Genomic DNA, 22,365 nt, shown 5'->3' on the forward strand with positions numbered 1-22,365 from the left:
TCTCTCTCTCTTTCCTCTCTTCCCTCTCTCTCCCCCTCTCTCTTTCCTCTCTCTCTCTTCCCTCTCTCTCTCTCCCTCTCTCTCTCTCTTCCCTCTCTCTCTCTCTTCCCTCTCTCTCGCTTTCCTCTCTCTCTCTCTTTCCTCTCTCTCTCTCCCTCTCTCTCTCTTCCCTCTCTCTCTCTCCCCCTCTCTCTCTCTCTTCCCTCTCTCTCGCTTTCCTCTCTCTCTCTCTTCCCTCTCTCTCTCTTCCCTCTCTCTTTATTTTCTCTACCCCCTCTCTCCTCCCTCCCTCTGCTCTTTCTCCCCCTCCCTCGCTTCTCTTATATGCTTGTTTGAATATGTTTTATATAAGATTGTTAAATTCTGTTTATTGCTTAGCTAGACACATCCTCTGTAAACTCCTCTGTGACGTGCTTGTGAACTAGGGCTTTAGAAATAAACTTGACTTGATGTCCATTACCTGTTGAGAGCCTGGACGCCCCTCTCAGTCTGTTGCTCCACCTGAGAGAGCAGCTGGTGGCATGCTCTGATGTCTTCCTGCAGCTGAAGCCCGTCCACAGCCAGCCTCTGGAGGCTCTCTGGGCTGGCTATGGAAGCCAAGAAATTCAGGTTCTCCACCAGCCCATCAGCCTGATCATTCTGGGTCTGGAGCTGGCCACCTATATCCTGAACAGTCAGGAAGAGAAGTTACTACAGAGAACTTACAGTACTAGAGGAAAGATTACATTTTAAAGCCTTGGCCACCAAAATCTGGAATGAGATCCCATATCACATGAAAGCAATCACCTCCATCTCACATTTCAAACAGGCCTACAAACAACATCCGATGCAAGAATACACCTGCAACCACTGATTCAACTCACACTCAGGCGTCTTCTCATTTGTTTATGCTGCTGTATGTATTGACTGTTATGACTGTTAGCAGATTTTGCGATGCATAAATGCTGCCTGGATTCTGATTGTATGTGGTGAAACTGATTATGTTTGTGTTTTGTTTCATGTGCTGCAGAACAGGAACCTGCTGAAAACCAGTTTTTAACTGAGTCAGGCGAGTTTAAATTGTAACCCTTGTAATGTCACATTTAATCTTTTCCTGTATAAATAAACTGAACTGAACTGAACATTTGATGCATAATTTCATTCTTAAAATGCAAGAATTTAATGTAAAAAAACACCCATACAAATTCAGATGACATAGTTTCACTTGATTTGCCCAAATAGATTCTCCACCAATGATCACAATGTTATTTGGACAAATAGAGAGCCGCAGTAACGAGTCCGGAAATCATCGATGCTAACAGCCCTGGTTCTTCACAGTTTTCGCCTATGGGAGTTTTGAATGGGTTTTTGGCGCGATGCTTCTAATAATCTCTCTGGGCAACGCTGGCTTAATCAAACGCGAACCAGTGTTTAGTAATATCATCTTCACACACGAGGACCACTTTTACGAGTTTTGAAGCTTTTACGTGCCGTTAAAAGGACGGCTAGCTAGCAAACGGCTAAATGAGACTACACTTTTGAGTCGATGGGGATATATACGTCAATAACGTCACCACTTCAAAGGGCGAACACGGAAATTCTCTTTCCCTCACCTGGTTCAGCCCCGTTCAGCCCGGGGTAATCAGTGCACACATCAACAACAGTCCAGGTTGAGTGCTGACGTGACGTGGAAGCCTATGCGACAGTGTGTAGTTCTGGATTAGCTTAGCTCGAGCATTTTACTTCTAGGGCTCGCATTTACGCTACAAAACTCATGAAAGTGGTCCTCATGTGTGAAGATTATCCGACGGAACTCTGGTTCGCGTTTGATTAATCTTGCGTTGCCCAGAGACCGTATTTGAAGCATCGCGGCAAAAACCCATTCAAAAATCCCATAGACAGAAACAGTGAAGAACCAGGAAGTTCGGGACGTAGGCATTCTGCCTACAAAAATATGTCATCCCTGCGGCTCTCTATAGGGTGAATCTACAGCAGAGGTTTTCAAAGTGGGAGGTGGGCCTCCCCATGTCGGGGCGGGCCTCCCCAGGGGGGCGGGCCTCTCCATGGGGGCGGGCCTCCCCAGGGGGGCGGGCCTCCCCAGGGGAGCTCCAAACAGTTTCGCATCTCAATTAGTGGGTATGGGATTCTGCTGCACGCTGTGATGATGATGATGATGATGAAACAGTTGTGATTACCGTAAATTCCGGACTATAAGCCGCACCGGTGTATAAGCCGCACCTGCAAAGTTGACTATTTTTTTCTTATATAAGCCGCACCGGACTATAAGCCGCGGGTGTTTTAATGGTATTTTTTTTTTATTTTTATTTTTTTTATTGTGTTTTAATGTTTAATTACCATATGTAAGGGTTCATGCACAGAGGGGATTGTCGGGAAAGAGATGGCTGTTTGAGGAAGCTCCCATTTATTAACATTTCAACAAAACAACATAACACAACACCACCTGTGTTGTTATTTACAGTGCACACAGTGTCATACAGTGTCATACAGTGTGGTGAAAAGAGGGCAAGAGAGGAAATTAAAACAGAAGTGGATTTATAGTTAGAAAGAGTGCTAAAAAAGAGAGATTTTTTTTTTTTTTTTTTAAATCCATAGATAAGCCGCACCGTTATATAAGCCGCAGGGGCCAAAAAAGGCCAAAAAACGGGAAAAAAGGTGCGGCTTATAGTCCGGAATTTACGGTATACACAACACATTTGCATACTGCACCTTGAACGTGGATTTAGAATGCACTTTTGCATGTTGGCCCTTACTTGAATTTTGGCGAGGACCGTTGCAGCATCGGGACCGCTGAGAGTGACGAGGGAGTCCTGGATCTTCTGGAGGGAGTGGTGGCACTCGGCCATCCTGGCACCGACATGTTCCTTAGCTGCCACCATATGCTGGTAAACATCCTTCACTTCACAAAACAGCTCCTTCACTTGCGTCATCTTCTTTCTCGTCTGGGTCTCCACCACCTAGTGGACAAAACAAGGAAGCAAATGAAGGCCGGTCATAACTGAACAATCTCTCTTTATACGTATACAGGTTATAGATACAATAGTCTCTCTTTATACGTATACAGGTTATAGATACAATAGTCTCTCTTTATACCTATACAGGTTATAGATACAATAGTCTCTCTTTATACGTATACAGGTTATAGATACAATAGTCTCTCTTTATACCTATACAGGTTATAGATACAATAGTCTCTCTTTATACCTATACAGGTTATAGATACAATAGTCTCTCTTTATACCTATACAGGTTATAGATACAATAGTCTCTCTTTATACCTATACAGGTTATAGATACAATAGTCTCTCTTTATACCTATACAGGTTATAGATACAATAGTCTCTCTTTATACCTATACAGGTTATATATACAATAGTCTCTCTTTATACCTATACAGGTTATAGATACAATAGTCTCTCTTTATACCTATACAGGTTATAGATACAATAGTCGAGATATTACAAAATAAAGGCATGGATCGGAGTTTATGAAGACAGAAAACCTCTCATTTTGTAAAATCTCCTGAGTCGTAGAAAACCCAAATGCACAACTGCTTTAACATGCTTGTCCAGACTCACATTGGGGTTGAAAATGACTAAGACCATATCTATGTAATCTATTTAGCTATCCTGGTTACTCTGTCACGGTCTGTTACACGCTGTACCTGCAGCTCCAGTGGGGGCTCGCTGCTTTGGAGCAGCACCTGGATATCAGCGGCTCTGCAGTGGAAACGCTCCATGTTCTCCTCTTGGACCTGGATCTCATCCTGGAGGCAGAGAGAAGGGATGATCGTTCAAAAGACTGGACACCCTGTGACTGCCCATCAGACGGCACACAGAGGTCACAGCCCCTTGGGCTGATATTCAATAATATCCAATATTGTGATATTTGCCGCCATATGCGATATTTATCACAATATTGAATACCCCCCCCTCGCCCCATCTCATAGTTTTGCACAGTCTGCCCTGCTGACGAGTCCTACCCTGATTCCACTGCTTACTGTACATTGTACTTAGGTCTGGGGGATGGTTACGGATATACTCACAAGAGGGTGAGGTGATGCGTCAGGAGGGACGCACGCGTAAGGGGAGCTTACTAGAGCCGTACTCGTTTTAAGCAAGGTTTAGAGAAAAAAAGGGCCTGTTTGTCGACGGGCAACAGATGACGCAAGGTACAAGCGGGGGTATGCTTGGCGTCCAAACTGCAGTATAGAGGAAAAGAGGACACCGTACCCAGACCTGAGTTTTATGTGTGTGTAGTCATGTTTATAGTCATGATGTCGGGGGACTCAATATAGATAAATTGATTTATTCTATTATGCAAACCCAATGAGCCCTCTATAAGTTTTTAGCTCTTTTTGCAACTGCTGTGCTTGTTGCCTAATGCACTTTTTATACTCTTTTTTTTAAGTTTTGTTGTGATGCTTTTAAATGTCCATTTTATTCTCTTCTTTTATTTTCCTGTCATCCATTGTATGTGAAGCACTTTGAATTGCCTCTGTGTATGAAATGTGCTATACAAATAAACTTGACTTGACTTGACTTGACATTAAGCAGAAGATGTCTACACACACGCAGAAACAACTGAGTCAGCAGCTGCCAAGCTATCAACTGCGTTGGTCAGGATCACGCACTGGCTTGTGAATCATGTCTGAGTCTAAACGTAAGTAAGACAAAATGTATGTTTTTTTTCTTCTAAAACCACGGTACAAGCTCCAAGTGTCGATATTCTCAATGATTAATGGGGAAAGGATTGACATAGTCACCGATTTTAAATATGTTGGTGTAACACTAGACTAAAATCTAAACTGTAAGAAACGTGTAAAAAAAGATGGTTAAAACCATAAAACACAATTTAGGAAATTTTAGATTAGAAACTGCCTCTCTCTGGACACAGCCACATTATTTATGCATGCCAGGATTCTTTCCCATGTATCATATTGCATTACATGTTGGGGCAGGCTGGTGAAACAGTCATAAAACCTCTTGAGGCCTTATATAAACAAACTCTAAAAACACTTGACAAAAAGCCATTGCAAATCCGTCACCGTAGGCTACTGGAGAAATATAATCTACTGAGCTTTGAGAACTTCAGACTATTTTCAAATTTGTGTTTGGTCTATAAAATCTCAAATGGCTCGGCCCCTCCGCCGCTACGTGACCGTGTTTACACTCGCTCAGCAGCGTCTATCAGGTCCTCCAGAATATCCTCCAGACATGATTGTACCATATCTGCATTTGGACAATCTGCCTTCTCTGTAAAAGCCACAAATCAGTGGAACACCTTGCCTGGCGTTGTGAGGAGCTGCAACTCTATCAGCACTTTCAAAACCAACTTGTAGATGTGCTGCTACTGTGTATTAATGTACTCTGTGCCTTGTGTGCTCCTTTTGCAGAACTGTTTTATAGAATTGTGTTGTAGATTTGTGTTGTGATGTTTCCAAGGTACTACAGATGCGAATTACAGTAGCTTCCAGCTATAATAGTGCATCAAATGGCGACATTTATGTTTGAACCGTACACTGTCCCTTTCAAATAAATACATTCAATAAATAAATCATCAGTGACATCATCAGTGATGTCACATGTAGCATTATGCAAAACAAACGCTGTGGCTAGCCAAATTAGCATGTGCTGGGCAGAGGGGACGAGCAGTTGAGATGTGGGAAATAACCTGAAACCAAACCTTGTTGACTGAACAATAGAGTGAATCACTGGCTAATGGAAAATGGACTGGATGGCCGTATTAAATGATGGGTATCGCCCAAGCCGAGTAACAGCAACACAGTTTCACCTGCAAGGCCGTGACTTCCTCCTCAGTGTGAAAGCATGGAGACCGAGTGATCGCTGCCAGTGTGGTGACGCTCCAGCTCTCCACCTCGCCCCCCAGCAGCAGCAGCCCATCCCACAGAGCCAGGCCCCGCTGGAGGTTGTCCAGGTGAGAGTCTGTTCTTTCTGTTACCTGCAGGAGATCGACATATAGATACAAGCTATAGAGTCTGTTCTCTCTGTTACCTGCAGGAGATCCACATACAGATACAAGCTATAGAGTCTGTTCTCTCTGTTACCTGCAGGAGATCCACATACAGATACAAGCTATAGAGTCTGTTCTCTCTGTTACCTGCAGGAGATCCACATACAGATACAAGCTATAGAGTCTGTTCTTTCTGTTACCTGCAGGAGTTCCATACAGATACAAGCTATAGAGTCTGTTCTCTCTGTTACCTGCAGGAGATCCACATACAGATACAAGCTATAGAGTCTGTTCTCTCTGTTACCTGCAGGAGATCCACATACAGATACAAGCTATAGAGTCTGTTCTTTCTGTTACCTGCAGGAGTTCCATACAGATACAAGCTATTCACCTTATTATTTGCCCATATAAGGATGCTTCTGCATTACGCCATTTTCTAATCGTCTTTCCGTTTTAGAGACGGAAGTCTACCGTAATCATTTTTAGGCTTGGCAAAAAGCTGTTTTCAAGCAAAAAAAACAAACTGTTTTAAAGTTTTAATATTTTTTCGGATGAGAACGTAACATTCCAAATATGTGACCAGTTTATCAGAATAACGCCTATTTGGAAATATTTAACGAGCAGCGAGGGCTGAGAGCGCTGGCTGTGTGACCAGTCGGACTAGTTATCTGTCAAACCCTACTGTAGGCTACTGGCAGTGAGAAAACACTGTTGACGTGCTTTTGTAACTAACGTTAAATGCCGACCGGGTACAGCCATCGGCTCCTCGCAGCAGTACAAGAACATGAACATGTGAACATGTAGCCTAACTGAAGTTGGCCGCAGTGTAGCTTCTGAATGTTGTCAAACTTCATTCATAGTGACGTTTTGTTTTGAAATTGGCCGCCAACTAGCGCTGAACCGGAAGAACAAATACAATTGCGTCTAACGCGGAAGAGAGAAACAGTGGGCGTGGTGAATAAGGTGAATAGATGAATGTTAACAGGTCACACATCCATCTCACAACACGTACATGGTGCATGTGTGCATTTGGTGATATTATGTTGAGTTACTATATTATAAATACTAATAGAGCACCGCAGGAATGAACCCGGAAGTATATTTCCGGGTTCACCAGGGGAAAAGTCTAAGGGGTTTTAGAATGGGGATTTCACTGAAATGCATCAAATAAGGTCTGTGGTTAGAAAACGTTTATGGGAACGCGAATTTGGATTCAGCAGGATAATCTTCACAAACGTGAATAACTTTTAAGACTTTTGGAACGTAACCCCAAAAAAAAAAAAAAAAAAAATGTAATTGGTTGTTTTCTAGAGGCAAACTTGCTGCTGCCTTGCTAGCTAATGGGTTTGTAGCTTAAAAACGCAGGGCACATCATCTCCAGAGTCTAATGCATGACGACTTCATGACATCTAGGAATTTTGCGCACTTCCCGCGCAAAATTTCGTCATGCAATTGCCCCTCCAATTTTCTCCAGGCCCACCCAATTTTCTCCAGGCCCACCCAATTTTCTCCAGGCCCACCCAATTTTCTCCAGGCCCACCCATAATTTAATTTCTGCCTACGCCCCTGCGTTCATGAAGATTATCCTGCTGAACCCAAATTCACGCTCCCATAAACCTCCCATAAACAGACCTTATTTGATGCGTTTAAGTGAAATCCCCATTCTAAAACCCATGTAGGTTAAGCCTACAGAAATACATCATCCCTGCAGTACTCTATAAGGCAAAACTAGAGACCATCTTGCAATCGGATCACCACCAGCCTTGACGCCTGCAATCACACCTATTTTACACCCATTTAACCTCCATTGTTATGTCAACTACACACCTGTAACGTTTCCTGACTGCATCTTGCACAGTTTGCACGCTAATTTCTTAAATGAAGTATTCCTATTAAAAATGTAAATATACACAAATACACAAATGCATGCAGAACCTAAAGAGTCTTAGCTCATCAAAATCTTTTTTTTTCTGTCACAAATTAACAAGACAATAATAATACAGGGATTATGATGATTATAGAAGTGCTGTAAGTCAGGGTGAGAGTTGACAGTGAGCTAACTCACATCGAGCCAGCGGTCCATGAGGGCGTCGGCTTCGCCCTCAAACGGGATGCTGGTGCATTCTGGGAGGTGACGCAGACGAGTCTGAAGCTGCCTGCAGACACTGCGAACCTCCTCTATCCCATCGCCCAGGCCATTCAGCTCCGCCTTCGCTGCTTCAACCTGAGAATACACACGCACGCACACACACACGCACGCACGCACGCACACGCACGCACGCACGCACGCACGCACGCACACACACACACACACACACACACACACACACACACACACACACACACACACACACACACACACACACACACACACACACACATATATATCACATTTTTCATTCAAAGCATTAAATTCTACAAAGACGTATCCTGCTGTTTCATGGCATCTGGTATTTTAACCAGGAAGAAATGTTGTTGGTTGTGTATTTTTCTACATTTCGGGCACTGCTATTATTTGTAACACATGGATGATTTTGTTGTCCATGTTGTTGTACACATTTTAAATTAAAAAAGTCCATCCTTTTTCCAGACCTTGATTTGTTGGTGTTCAATATGACTTACGCAGATAGACAGACATCTTGGCCCTGCTAACTAGGTCATATGAAGATTGCTCTTCACAGAGATATGTGAGATCATTGGCAGGGTTCTTACTACATGCTTTCCTTTTTTTAATTCCAACATAAAAGCTATAAGGGAGTGTGTATCGGACCTGAACCAGAACATTTTCCATACTTTTTTTAAGACATTTAGAAAATAAAATCTAATTCCCCAAATATCAACAAGACCTGTAAATGATCCAATTCATTTCTAATACTTTTGCAGACTTTGCAGACCTGTGTAGAAGGCCTGGGTAAGTCTTCTAAAACAGGTGTATTCCTTTAAGCTGGTTAAAGCACACAGCATACCGTAGTGTGGAGTCTCTGCAGGTTGTCTTTGCCCATGTAGGAGGCTTGTTCACACATGGTGCTCTCTGCTCTCTGCAAAGTACAGCTCAGCTCACCTCGAACACTCTGGAACCTCTTCAACAGCTCTGTTAGGACACCACACTGTTCCAGTCTGTAAACCATCCCACACAGACAGACAGAAAGACACAGACAGACAGAGACAGACAGAGAGGCGCGCGCGCACGCGCACACACACACACACACACACACACACACACACACACACACACACACACACACACACACACACACACACACAGAAACTTGTTTTCTTCTTCTTTTACACAATTTTATTTACACAATAAAGAAAATACAGGTTTAGGGGACATTCAAACCAAAAGCGTTTTTGGAGCTGCCAGCGTCTTTCTGCAATTCATTCTCTATGTAAGGACGCGCTAAACGTGCTCCTCTTTTAATGAACGCTGGTGGCGTCTGTTGTTTTTGAAGGAGCGCTGTGGGCGTTTTTAAGCTGAAAAAAGTTGAACATTAGAGGAAAAGCGCCCTGCTCGTCTTTTCCTCTTCTCCTACCATTTCTCCTCTCGAGGTATCCTCAACCTCCGCTGCTGCCAGAATTGACAATAATCTGGCTTTCATGTTGACAATGAACAACATCAAACAGACAAAACTAGCTGGCTACCTACCGTCCGTGTGGTCGTTGTGTGCTCAAATCTAGTGCGCGCGACTGCAGGGGAAAATAAAACGAAGCCAAAAAAAAACGATCAGTGCGCTGTGTTTTGTGCACAATGGAAGCGCTCCCAACATGATTTTCATAGCGTTCTAACTGAAAAAAACACTTTTGGTGTCAATGTCCCCTTACACAGACAGAAACCCACGCATCAAAAACGACTGCACTGCACACAACTTGGTAATGAACCATAAGAGACTGAATAACTTCGGTAACACTTTTCACATATTTACACAACTGGTTGCACATTAACATGCATAGCAGCATATTGGCTGTTTATTATTATTATTATTTTCCCTCAAAACCTCCTAATTATTGGTTATCTTTTCTTTCTTACTACTGTAATAAGGCAGTCCGGTTCAGCGTAGCGCACAATTGCTCGGGTGACATCACTGATGACATCTCAATTGCTTAAGTGACATCACTGAGGACATCTCAATTGCTTAAGTGACATCACTGATGGCATCTCACATAGACAGAGTGACGTCTCGAGCCAGAGAAACTTTGGTTGAGCGTGCAAAGCTGAACACGAGTTGGCATGAGTTTGGGTCACACCAACAAATTGCGCGCTGATTTCTACTTGATCGTAACTAAGGAAGTTGTTGGACATGAATTACGATCTCGTGCTTTGCCCAGCATGGATGGGCCTTATAAGGTGTTAGTACCACTAAAGCTTATTACGCTCATAATTCATCTACAATATCCTTACTTACTATCAATAAGCAGTAATTAGGAGGTTATTGAGGGAAAGCTCTTAGTTAATGTAGTTGTAGAATGTGACCATGCAGATTAAGGCATTAATAAGTGCTTTATAATTAAGCAATATAGCATGAGAGCTAGTGTGTTGTGGCAAATATATCCCGCTGATCAGTTGTTATCCCACGAGGCCGCAGGCCGAGTGGGATAACAACTGATCAGCCACAACACACGCTGCTCGAGTGCTATATTGTTTTATAAAACGGTTTCCAAGTATGATAATATAAATATAATAATAATACTATAAGTCCGACTGCCATGGTATTCTGATAGAGTCAGTTGAAACACTACTGTAAGGCGGGACCTCTAGCAAGAAGATAGACGTGCGGGTGATTTGATTGGATCGTTCTGGAGACTGAAGTTGACATTGGCCAATCCTGGCGCTTGCTGAGAAGCTGAGAGCTTTCTGGAAAGCCCGACAGGCAGCTCGAGCGCAGCGCTGCTTTCTGTAAAGCCCGACACCAACTAACGTTACGGGGTTAAATGCGGGGTTAAATGTGGGGTTAACAGCCTTTTTTTTGCAAAGAAGACATTAGCCCGCATCTATTCTTGTACAAAACATAATTTTCTGCGAAGTATTAGTAAAGTTATAAGCGAAGATCGATTCACAAGGATCTGACAGCTGTCTCCGCCATTTGTTTTTTTTGAGGTAACCAAAGGCTTTTAGTAAGAGAGTTGCCATGGCAACCAATAACCCATGGCCATGGGTTATTGGAGTGGGTTATTGGATTTATACAATGGCTGTGAACCAATCAGATTGCTTGATTTGAGAGAGCCGTTTTATAATGACTAATAAACGTGATGATAAGCAACTAGTTAATGGTGAATATGTGTTGTGTACCTTAATATAAAGTGTTACCGAAATACTCACTGCTTCCCAGCCCTCCTCTCCTTACCTCTCAGTCACTGCTCTCTGAGCCTCCACCCAGAGATCCTCCACCTCTGCCATGTGTCTCACATCAGGACCGCCTGAGCATGAAGATGTTTCACGCAAGTCCTGCAGCTCATCACGCTGGACGGCAAGACGGCTGTCCAGCCCCGTCAAGGCACGCACCCTGCCAAGCAAGAGACAATGTTTGTGTGTTGGGTGACTGGTCTCCAGGAAGAGAAGATAGAGATGCATTGTGAATTAAGCACTATTACACTCGAGGGTGTGCTCTACTGTTGTTAGTGGCACGACAGTGATGCAGCAGGAGCCTTGGTCCGTACACGTCACTGAAGTGCTACTAACGACAGGAAAGTACACCCTCGAGTGTAATATTGCGATTATACAACAATAACCAACTAAATACAAGCTATAAACAAAAGGTGTTCAGATTTTGGGCCAATTTGCTCTCAAAATAACAAACTTTTTGCCGTTCCAGGAGAACCAGGCTCTCCGAGCCTCACGCCACTTAGGTTAACATTATTCCCGGGATGCAAGTTTAACGAACCAGTTAGCATTCTACATCAAATGAAGACATTACTTTTAGTTTTATTTTATATGTTACATACTTATTGGCCAAGTTATTAGTTAGTTTATCGGCTAGAAATTCTGCCAGGTTACAGGCACTATAGACTATATCTTGCCTGCAGAATTTTGGCTGCTGCTGTTCTCTGCTGAACAGACCGGCTGGTGGAGTGATACTTTAGTGATGAGGTCGTTCTCAAATGAACGATCTGAGAACAACTAGCTGTGCTGTTATGCTCATTTGAGAACGGTCCTTGACCAATCAGATTGCTTGGTCGGAACGACATGTTGTATAATAATAATTACTGCCTTGTTAGGATTATTAACCTATGATGATTATTAACATATTAACTAGGCTTAGACACTTGGAGCATCTGAAAGTGAGTTTAGTTACATAACACTAGCTTCAGTGTTCTGACTCTGTAAACCCCACCCATCTGTGTTATCATAGCAGGCTAAAACAAACACTGAAGAATGAGCAGCAGATAGGACTGGCCCCGGGTCAGTGTGGTACCTCTGCTGCACAGCAGGTAGAGTGGGCTCCTGCAGTCCCAGCCGCTCAGCTGCTCCCTGGATCTCCCTCAGTGCTGATAGCAAGGCCAATCTCCTTTGGACCGTGCTCCTCTTCTCTCCTCCCGCCTTCTCTCCCTGGCTGCGTCCTCTCTGGGCCTGAGTCTTTCTCTGAGTCTGCTCTCCCTCTGTTTGTGACGGGGACTCTTCCGTTTGTGACGGGGACTCTTCATTGTGTTCGTTCCACCTGCTCCTCTTAGGCTCCGGGCCTGACTCCAGCTCCAGGTCCCTCGCAGAGTGATGCTTGCGCTCCTCTGCTTGGCCCTGCCCAGGTGAATCATCCCTGGTCTTTGTCCGGCACGTCTCAGGGTTCATCTCCTCATCCTCCCGTTTTTGCTCCCTTCCCGGATGGCATAGCTCCTTATCTTTATCCTCCTCCCTCCTGCTTCCGCTCAGCTTTTTGTCCACGTCTTCAAGTCTCTGGGACAAAGATGCCACCACATCCCTGCATGTCACTGCTGCACCGTCCATGCTCAGAGTCATCCCTGCTGCCTTCATGAGGCTGTCAACAGTCTCAGCTTGTCCCCTGGCACTGCACAACCTCCGGCCTGGCTCCTGGTGTGCTAGCAGGGTTGGGATCTCAGCCTCGGCTTCCCTCACCGTGGCCAGAAAGCGCTCCAGGACCTGGGCAGCTGACTGAACCTTCTCCAGCCGCTGTCTGAGCTTCTCCAGGTGATGGATGCTGGTGTGGAGAGCGTGCCTTTCCTCCTCAGTGCCTCGTCCTCCCGATAGCTTTCTCATTTCAGATTGCAGTCGGTCATCCATGTCCTGGGTATTGCATCAGGGATTGATAAATATATTAACATTTTCCACAAATCAAACAAGTATTGATGGTTAGAACAGAGCACAGGCATACCTTTAAGTCAGATACAGTTCTAGGATCAGCCAGGGTAAAGGAGGAGATGTCCGTGGACTCTCTGTTGATCCGGTCCAGCTTCTCTGTGATCAGTGCCATCTGACCATCTGCAGACTCCATCAGGTCAGCAGTCGTCTGGAGGGATGCCATTCTAACACAAACACCCAAACGACAAGAACGTCTTGAATGGTGAAACTTGAAATTGAAGTTACTGAAACGAAAATATTTAATAACACTATATTAACGAGGCAATAAGTAAGATTGTTATTGCCCATAGCACAAAATGACCATAATATATCATAATATATAGAAATTAGTCTCTTACAATGTATACACACAAAACAATATACAGCTGTTGAGCATGAGAAAAGAGCACCAAGAAGAATAAGTGGATGGAGACTGCTTCTGGTGTAAACAGAGTAATGATCCTTGTCATTTGAGAGGTGGGCTGTACCTGGTCTGTAGGCTGATCTGTTGGCACCGCCACTTCTGAATGAGCTGCAGCCGGTCCCTCTCCAGTCCAGCCTGCCCCTCCCCTGGTCCCGTCATCAGCTGGTCCCTCTCCAGTCCACCCTGCCCCTGCCCTGGCTCCATCATCAGCTGGGGGCAGTGGGAGAGCTGGGCATACTGGAGCTCAAACTCAAACCATAGCGCCTCCGTCTCCTGCTTTAAAGTCTGTTGAGAGGATGCATATTTACAGTAAGTAATCAAAGACATCATTTGATATTCTAGGGATTGACCACTGCTTAAAAGGACACTCCACATGGCGGCCATGTTTGGAAAGTAGTGCCGGCTACCTCTTTTCAGAATCAGAATCACTTTTATTGCCACAGTATGCAAGTTACATACGAGGAATTTTTGTCTTAGTGTCTGTATGCAGCGTAGCGGTCACATCAATATACAGTACAGAGATAAGAAGTAGGAAGATAACTAAAGACAATCACAAAGTTGCAAGTGCAATCAAATCGAGTAAATATATACAATATGTACATGAGAGGTGAAGTGTTCTGTGGATCATAAATATGAATTTATCCTTCCAAAAAGACCAATTATGTGCATTTTGGATTAATATTTCATTGTGGTGAGTACCTGAAGCACAACATGTATTTTGGCGCCGTGAGATGTGTGTTTTTGGCAGATTTTTAACAGCTGTACCATTACCCTGCCTCCATTCTATGGTGATAATTACTAACTTCACGACTGTAGCTCACTGTAAACTGAGCGGACAGTGCCGGTAAGGCATGGTGTATCTTGGTTAGGTGGGTGGGATATTCCAAAGCTGAAGGTCTAGTGGTGTAAAGTGATTCATTGAAGGGACATAAGTGATGATGTAACTGGCCTGTAGGTGCTTCTGCTGGGTCCGAAGGACAGAGATGGTTACTGGGTCTGAGATAAACTCCTCCAAACGCTGCACGTTCTTCTGGAGTTGAGACTGAAAGGCCAAACAGGAGTCTGTGTACCTAAAGGTAGAGGAGGATGTGACAGTTACTGCTTACTGGAGGCAGCATGGTGCAACACCTGTGATGTCACATTCATCTTTACTGCTTACTGGAGGCAGCATGGTGCAACACCTGTGATGTCACATTCATCTTTACTGCTTACTGGAGGCAGCATGGTGCAACACCTGTGATGTCACATTCATCTTTACTGCTTACTGGAGGCAGCATGTTGCAACACCTGTGATGTCACATTCATCTTTACTGCTTACTGGAGGCAGCATGGTGCAACACCTGTGATGTCACATTCATCTTTACTGCTTACTGGAGGCAGCATGGTGCAACACCTGTGATGTCACATTCATCTTTACTGCTTACTGGAGGCAGCATGGTGCCACACCTGTGATGTCACATTCATCTTTACTGCTTACTGGAGGCAGCATGGTGCAACACCTGTGATGTCACATTCACCTTTACTGCTTACTGGAGGCAGCATGGTGCAACACCTGTGATGTCACATTCACCTTTACTGCTTACTGGAGGCAGCATGGTGCAACACCTGTGATGTCACATTCACCTTTACTGCTTACTGGAGGCAGCATGGTGCAACACCTGTGATGTCACATTCATCTTTACTGCTTACTGGAGGCAGCATGGTGCAACACCTGTGATGTCACATTCATCTCACTAGTGGCTCTGTTTATCTGTATTTCATTCAACTGAAAGCAAGGCACAGTGAAGACTTTGTCATACCTTCAAGATAATTGTGTCTCGTTAAGTGTGATCAAAACAAGAACAAGAAAGATAACACTCAAATGTCGCTGCAGTACACCCACTGACCCACATGTTCACTAACTGATCACAATTGGCATGGACACAAACACCCACCTTCTCACACACACACACGCACGCACACACGCTCACACACCTACACACACATACACACACACACACACACACACACACACACACACACACACACACACACACACACTTGACCTCTGTGCCAATTTCAGCCTCATACGGCAAAAACTGTGCCCGCTAAAGGGTGGTGAACTTTTTGTGGACCAACCAACTGAACCCACAGAGTGACTTATAGAGCTGCTGGCCTCAGCTAAAAGGAGTGAAAATGAGAATAGAGTAAATTGAGGTAGTGGTATAAATAAAACACAAGGAAAATAAAAAATTTAATTAAATTAAAACTTGCAAATATGCATGAAAATTGTCATTGTCACATAATTACTAGTCCAGATGTCTGTAGAATGAATGCAGCCTGGATTTAAATGAGTCTTTTCTTCTCCTGTAATATTAATATCTGGCAAACAAACACTAAGGACTACGTTTCAAGAATAGTCATGTGACTTCATGCCATGTGTTTGTCATGTGACCTTTCTTGTGTGGATTTGTTTGCCAGAGTGACTTCCTGCTGCATTTACAACTGATGATGGTGTTTGGATGAACACAGAATCGTTTTTTAGTCTAGTGTTTTTAAATATATATATATATATTTTTTAAACTTCTATTACCTGGATGACTGAGAAATTAACTTACACAGATATAATCTGTAAAGTCCCAGATGAAACTTCAAAATAAAATAAAAGATCAAATACGGCTGAGACAGTTCTGTGAAACAACAAGAGGAATATACAGTGACGCTTGATTGCAATATTAACCCTTACCTCTCCAGTACTTCCTGTTCCTGTGAGGGGGCAGCCTCCTGGGGGCTAACTGTCCTCTCTGCTTCCTGCTGGGTCTCCACGATGTCACCCCTGACGACCGCCTTGGTGCCATGGCAACAGTGTCACCGGGAAAAGATAAGAGTAGTAGTGAGCAGTGAGCATATCCAATTACTCTGGATTAGCGCTGTACAGCTGGTGCTGTGGCTTCAAAGTGCCACGAACAGCCAATCAAACGGCTGCGTTTGTTTCAGGAACAGCCAATCATCTGCTGCGTTTGTTTCTACAGCTGGTGCGTAAAGGTGCCAGGAACAGCCAATCAAACTGCTGCGTTTGTTTCTGGAACAGCCAATCAAACTGCTGCGTTTGTTTCTGGAACAGCCAATCAAACTGCTACGTCTGTTCCTGGCCAGGGAGGCTTAGAGAAAGGCCAAAGGCCAAAGGTAGAAAGTCAATAAGATAATGGCTGATTCATGTAAACAGTGCATTCAGATGTAACAGCTTTAAGTCATGTCAAATGTAAATGTAAATTGTTTCATGCAAATATCCAAACATTTCAGACACATGATTCTCTCCATCTAGTATTTGAATTCATGGTTTCAGCAGTACAGTACTGCAACATTAAGGAAGACTCTCTAGCTGCACTAGGCAAGATGTTAATCTAACAACACACCCTCTCACCCTCAGTGGTGAAAAGCTCAAGCTAGATAAAAGCTGTCATGTGATCTCTCCACACCTGTGAAGCAGCTTCTCCTCGCTGATGGCTCTGTGGTTGATGCTTGGCATGCAGCGCCGGACCTTGATCTTTCCCTGGGTCCTGTCCAGGTTCTACACCACGCTTAGCTGGTGCTGGTAGGAGGTTCTCACTATCTGCTGGGCAGTCCTGAACTTGGGGGGATGGGAGGGTATCGCCATCTAGAGGCTGGTTTGATGCTTGCGGTGGCCCGGGGTTACCCAGAGGTGAGAGGTGTTGCTGCGGGCTCGGTGTGCGTGGGACATTGCTGCTGAGCTGTTGTCCTCTGCTGAGGTAGGAGACAGACAACAGCAGGAGGTCCAGACAATCAGTTCAAATCACCTTGACCAACACACATCTCATGTGAATTCATAGACAGGCTTGAAGGATTACTCAGTGACAATGGTTAATAATAACCAATCTCTCCGTTTCAATTCAATGCTGCAATTCAATTGAATTCAATATACCTGCATGTTCTGAATTGTAACTGAATGTTGAATTGTTTTTTTGTTTTTGTTTTCAATATTTTATTTTAAATTCTTTGGAACACAAAGAAGAAAAACGAACAAACTCAGACAAAGGGGAAAAAGGCATACGTATATGTATATGATATCACAACGTGGTGCTACCAGCCACATGAGGTGCTTACTGTATGTGCTTGTAAGAGATGCATGGGATCAGTCGGGCGAGTCACCCTTTGCCCTTAACCTCGTCAAAGTAAAGTAGGCCAGAAATGTGTCCCAGATAGTTGAAAATGTCTTAAGTGAGTTGATCCTCAGGAACCTGATTCTCTCCATACGTATAACTGAGACCACTGAATGATGAATTGTAACTGAATGATGAATTGTAACTGAATGATGAATTGTAACTGAATGATGAATTGTAACTGAATGATGAATTGTAACTGAATGATGAATTGTAACTGAATGATGAATTGTAACTGAATGTTGAACTGTAACTGAATGATGAATTGTAACTGAATGATGAATTGTAACTGAATGATGAATTGTAACTGAATGATGAATTGTAACTGAATTCTAATCAAATGTCCCTGCTGTGGAACAACTTTTGTTGGGCTTTCATCTGAAATATGAACTAAATCCAATTAAATTGACAAATTTATATTGAATTACCGGGTATATTATATTATATTATATTATATTACCGTATATTATATTATATTATTAAATGAGCCAAAGAACACAGAAAGTATTTTCAAAGAAAACTGGAGCCTGGGTTTCCACACTCACTTGGATGTCAAAGGCAAGGAATCTTCAATCACTTTCAAGGTCTCATTTGGTCAATTTCAAAGACTCAAGGTTGACATGTTTTGGGTGAAGACATTGGTCAAATGTAGACACCATATTGTTTACTCAACAACTCAAGAAGCCATATTGAATCCATTCAATTTAAAAAAACAGCTGCTATATTAACTCAAAACTTTCACTGCTTCAGGAGAGATTCTCCTTTTATGTCCTCAATCAAATATGGGGAGATACATTTGTGGTGTGTGCAAAATACTACACCCCATGATGCCAGCATTATCTCACCTGTCCTGTGGGGGCGCTGTGCCGCTGGGCTCTGATCCTGTTTCCCACCCTCCACCTGAGTCTGGCTGATCTGTAGCCAGGCTGGTGGGTCTGCTTGGTGCCAGGGTGTCACAAAGCTCTCGCAGGGTTTCAACACGATTTCCGGCGGATGCGGTGCCCTCAGTCGACAGGCATGTCTAGGAGGAACGTGTACTTTGAACTTCCAAGAAACTGAAGTCACACATCTGTCTGTCTCACTATCTGATTGTCCTACTGCCTGCCTTCAAATCATGTTTGTTTGCGAGGCATGTCCATTTCAACATCTGTGGATAATACTGCAAGTTGGTTAACTACCAATGTAGTCTCGCTGGCCAGCCTCCTCTCCCTGTGATGAGATAAAAAGGCATGCCTGCCCCCTTGTGGTTCAAACCATATTCTTCCGAAGGAAAACTCTGCACATCTCTCTTACGGGGCAGGTGCGTTGGACAAGGATATAATTCACACAAAATAAAGAGAGTCCCGCACACTGTCAAAACTTGCAAAAATAAATTTAATTGTAACCTTTCGGTCTCAGACCTTTTTCAAAACAAAAACAAAATGTTTGAAAAAGGTCTGAGACCGAAACGTTACAATTAAATTTATTTTAGCAAGTTTTGACAGTGTGCGGGACTCTCTTTATTTTGTGTCAAACCATATTCTACCAGAAAAGTGGATAATGCTTAGCCTGGTAGACCAGCCGGTCACGTGAACTCATTTCATTTCGTTCTTCGTTCCCCTCTGGCCTTTAAGCTTTCACCCAGTGTTTTGCAGTGGGCGGAGGTTGGGGGGGTGTACTCGCCTTGACAGACAACTCCTTCAGCCAATCAGCGTCTGATCCAGTCAAACCCAAATCCACTCGGGAGAATGGCAAAAACATGTTTTCCGCCTAGAAACTCTGCGGTTGCGGCGATACTCCTGTACTTGTTTAATTGTTCTTATTGAAACTATTTCTGCAATAACTGCACTTTATGGCTGTTTAAACTAGACAAACGCTGACATTACTCCTCGAGACAATCAGGCAAAAAGGCGGCCATTATTGTTTTGTTAGTGCAGTGCTAGTGGCGTTCCTGATTGGCCAACTTGCACTGTCAATCACAGGGCACTGAGCGCAGTCGCTGATTGGCTCTCCCACTTTGCAGTTTATGCTTAAAGCCCTCCCAAGGCATGAAATGTGAGTTCACGTGACCGGCTGGTTTACCAGGCTAGATAATGCTGACATGGCACTGGAGCCTCAATTACTCCAATCCCCATGTTTGTTAACTCTGGTTAACTGTTAAGACAATCAGCCACTCTCTCTCTCAGCACTATCATGTCAATGCAATGTTAAGGAGTCATGCAAGCACCTGTTGTTTCTGCACATATTCAGAGTCAGTCCGGTCAGTGGCTTCATGCAGAGCATTAACATGCATTTCACATCCCACAGTAGAAAATGGCTGCTCTCCTCCTCTGATCTGGGACCGCAAAATGGGTACAAAGGCGGCCATTTCTGAGCGCACATCCTGGATGTCACACAACACAGACAGACAGAGATCACATCCTGGATGTCACACAACACAGACAGTCAGAGACTTCATCACATCCTGGATGTCACACAACACAGACAGAGACTTCATCACATCCTGGATGTCACACAACACAGACAGAGACTTCATCACATCCTGGATGTCACACAACACAGACAGAGACTTCATCACATCCTGGATGTCACACAACACAGACAGTCAGAGACTTCATCACATCCTGGATGTCACACAACACAGACAGTCAGAGACTTCATCACATCCTGGATGTCACACAACACAGACAGACTTCATCACATCCTGGATGTCACACAACACAGACAGAGACAGAGACTTCATCACATCCTGGATGTCACACAACACAGACAGAGACAGAGACTTCATCACATCCTGGATGTCACACAACACAGACAGACAGAGACTTCATCACATCCTGGATGTCACACAACACAGACAGAGACTTCATCACATCCTGGATGTCACACAACACAGACAGAGACTTCATCACATCCTGGATGTCACACAACACAGACACTCAGAGACTTCATTTGGGGAAATGTTGGAAAGTTGGTAGAGAAGGCATCAGGGATGGGAGGATCCTGATTATTCAAATGGCCTAAATAATATTAAAAGGTCATAATGTTATAGGGGAGACAACACAATGTCACGGGGAGACAACACAAAAATTAAACGAACTTATTATTCCAACCAAAATGTAAACAATCCCCAATCTGACAAAATCAGTTATTATGTCATGTTTTGATTCAGATGCTGATCACCTGACTGTGACAGGATTTCAGAGGTTGGATGGGAAACATCAATCAACCAACCAATCACATTTGACCACTGCTCTCCCCAAATCCAATCACATTTGACCACTGCTCTCCCCAAATCCAATCACATTTGACCACTGCTCTCCCCAAATCCAATCACATTTGACCACTGCTCTCCCCAAATCCAATCACATTTGACCACTGCTCTCCCCAAATCCAATCACATTTGACCACTGCTCTCCCCAAATCCAATCACATTTGACCACTGCTCTCCCCAAATCCAATCACATGTGACCACTGCTCTCCCCAAATCCAATCACATGTGACCACTGCTCTCCCCAAATCCAATCACATGTGACCACTGCTCTCCCCAAATCCAATCACATGTGACCACTGCTCTCCCCAAATCCAATCACATGTGACCACTGCTCTCCCCAAATCCAATCACATGTGACCACTGCTCTCCCCAAATCCAATCACATGTGACCACTGCTCTTCTCAAATCCACTCAATCAAGTACATCAGATAACTCTTCGTTAAAGGCAGCCTTATTAATCAGGGCCTTAGACATACGGTATTCAGCTGGTGTTGTAGAATGAAATGTTATGTGGGAAATGTACAGATATATAAGGTAGAGTAGATATAGGTCTATATTGAATATAAAGTGTGATAAGGAATAGTTTCTATTATTGCTCTTCATTTGATTGAACTGTCCATTTTATATATATATATTTTTTTTAAGAGACATTAATTTTAAATTAACATATCATTAAAATCAGAGTTTGTAATAATTACAGTTCTATCAGTACTGAGGATGGTTTGAAATGCCTGTTTTTCCAGTGCAAATCAAATGATAAGAAGGACAGAGACCGTATGTATTGTGTGTAAGACTGACAGATAGTTCTGGTATGATCTTGTACAGCAGCTAACTAGCTACACAGATTGAAACTGAGACATAGATAATTGTTTTGACATTGTTGGCATGGAGAAGCTGCACACTGGCCATGTAATGAACGTACTGGAGGGTTTTGCCAGATTGGGTTTTTGCTGACTCCCCATCCCACCCACTGTTGTCATACCTCCCACTGCTTGGTGACTGAGTCAGAGAGCAGCATCAGGTTCTGGAGCTGGGCTCCGGAGCAGAAGGCCCCAAAACCCTCCGCCGCCCGCAGGAACTCCTCGAGGACGTCCGGCCGCAGCATCCTTAAAGCTCTCTGGAAGCAAACGGCATGCAGAGAAACACACAGCTGGGCAAACATGCACAGACAGCACAGCTATGCAAAACAGCCCTGTCAGGAATACGTCCTGATTCACAACTCAGAGTTTCAGATGTGATTTAAAATGTAAATCATATGTGAAACTGTAAC

The 22,365-nt window shown here is 43.7% G+C and overlaps 1 protein-coding gene across 1 annotated transcript in view; it reads right to left on the reverse strand.

Moving 5' to 3' along the window:
* Positions 1 to 22,365, reverse strand: part of syne2a (spectrin repeat containing, nuclear envelope 2a) — a gene marked incomplete at its 5' end in the record, with an annotated part of 223,959 nt that overhangs the window by 171,815 nt on the left and 29,779 nt on the right. Inside the window, 18 exons of the mRNA XM_083642872.1 lie at positions 461 to 666; positions 2,751 to 2,954; positions 3,662 to 3,763; positions 5,791 to 5,958; positions 8,036 to 8,194; positions 8,937 to 9,087; positions 11,313 to 11,471; positions 12,381 to 13,204; positions 13,293 to 13,443; positions 13,747 to 13,967; positions 14,632 to 14,752; positions 16,408 to 16,508; positions 17,141 to 17,426; positions 18,688 to 18,863; positions 20,265 to 20,402; positions 20,511 to 20,570; positions 20,656 to 20,736; positions 22,078 to 22,212. Coding sequence (XP_083498998.1) covers positions 461 to 666; positions 2,751 to 2,954; positions 3,662 to 3,763; positions 5,791 to 5,958; positions 8,036 to 8,194; positions 8,937 to 9,087; positions 11,313 to 11,471; positions 12,381 to 13,204; positions 13,293 to 13,443; positions 13,747 to 13,967; positions 14,632 to 14,752; positions 16,408 to 16,508; positions 17,141 to 17,426; positions 18,688 to 18,863; positions 20,265 to 20,402; positions 20,511 to 20,570; positions 20,656 to 20,736; positions 22,078 to 22,212 — 3,443 coding nt within the window. The remainder of the gene's footprint in view (positions 1 to 460; positions 667 to 2,750; positions 2,955 to 3,661; positions 3,764 to 5,790; positions 5,959 to 8,035; positions 8,195 to 8,936; positions 9,088 to 11,312; positions 11,472 to 12,380; positions 13,205 to 13,292; positions 13,444 to 13,746; positions 13,968 to 14,631; positions 14,753 to 16,407; positions 16,509 to 17,140; positions 17,427 to 18,687; positions 18,864 to 20,264; positions 20,403 to 20,510; positions 20,571 to 20,655; positions 20,737 to 22,077; positions 22,213 to 22,365) is intronic.

The sequence above is a fragment of the Poromitra crassiceps genome (genome assembly GCF_964638095.1).
Source record: "Poromitra crassiceps genome assembly, chromosome: 9".
Lineage (NCBI taxonomy): Eukaryota > Metazoa > Chordata > Actinopteri > Beryciformes > Melamphaidae > Poromitra > Poromitra crassiceps.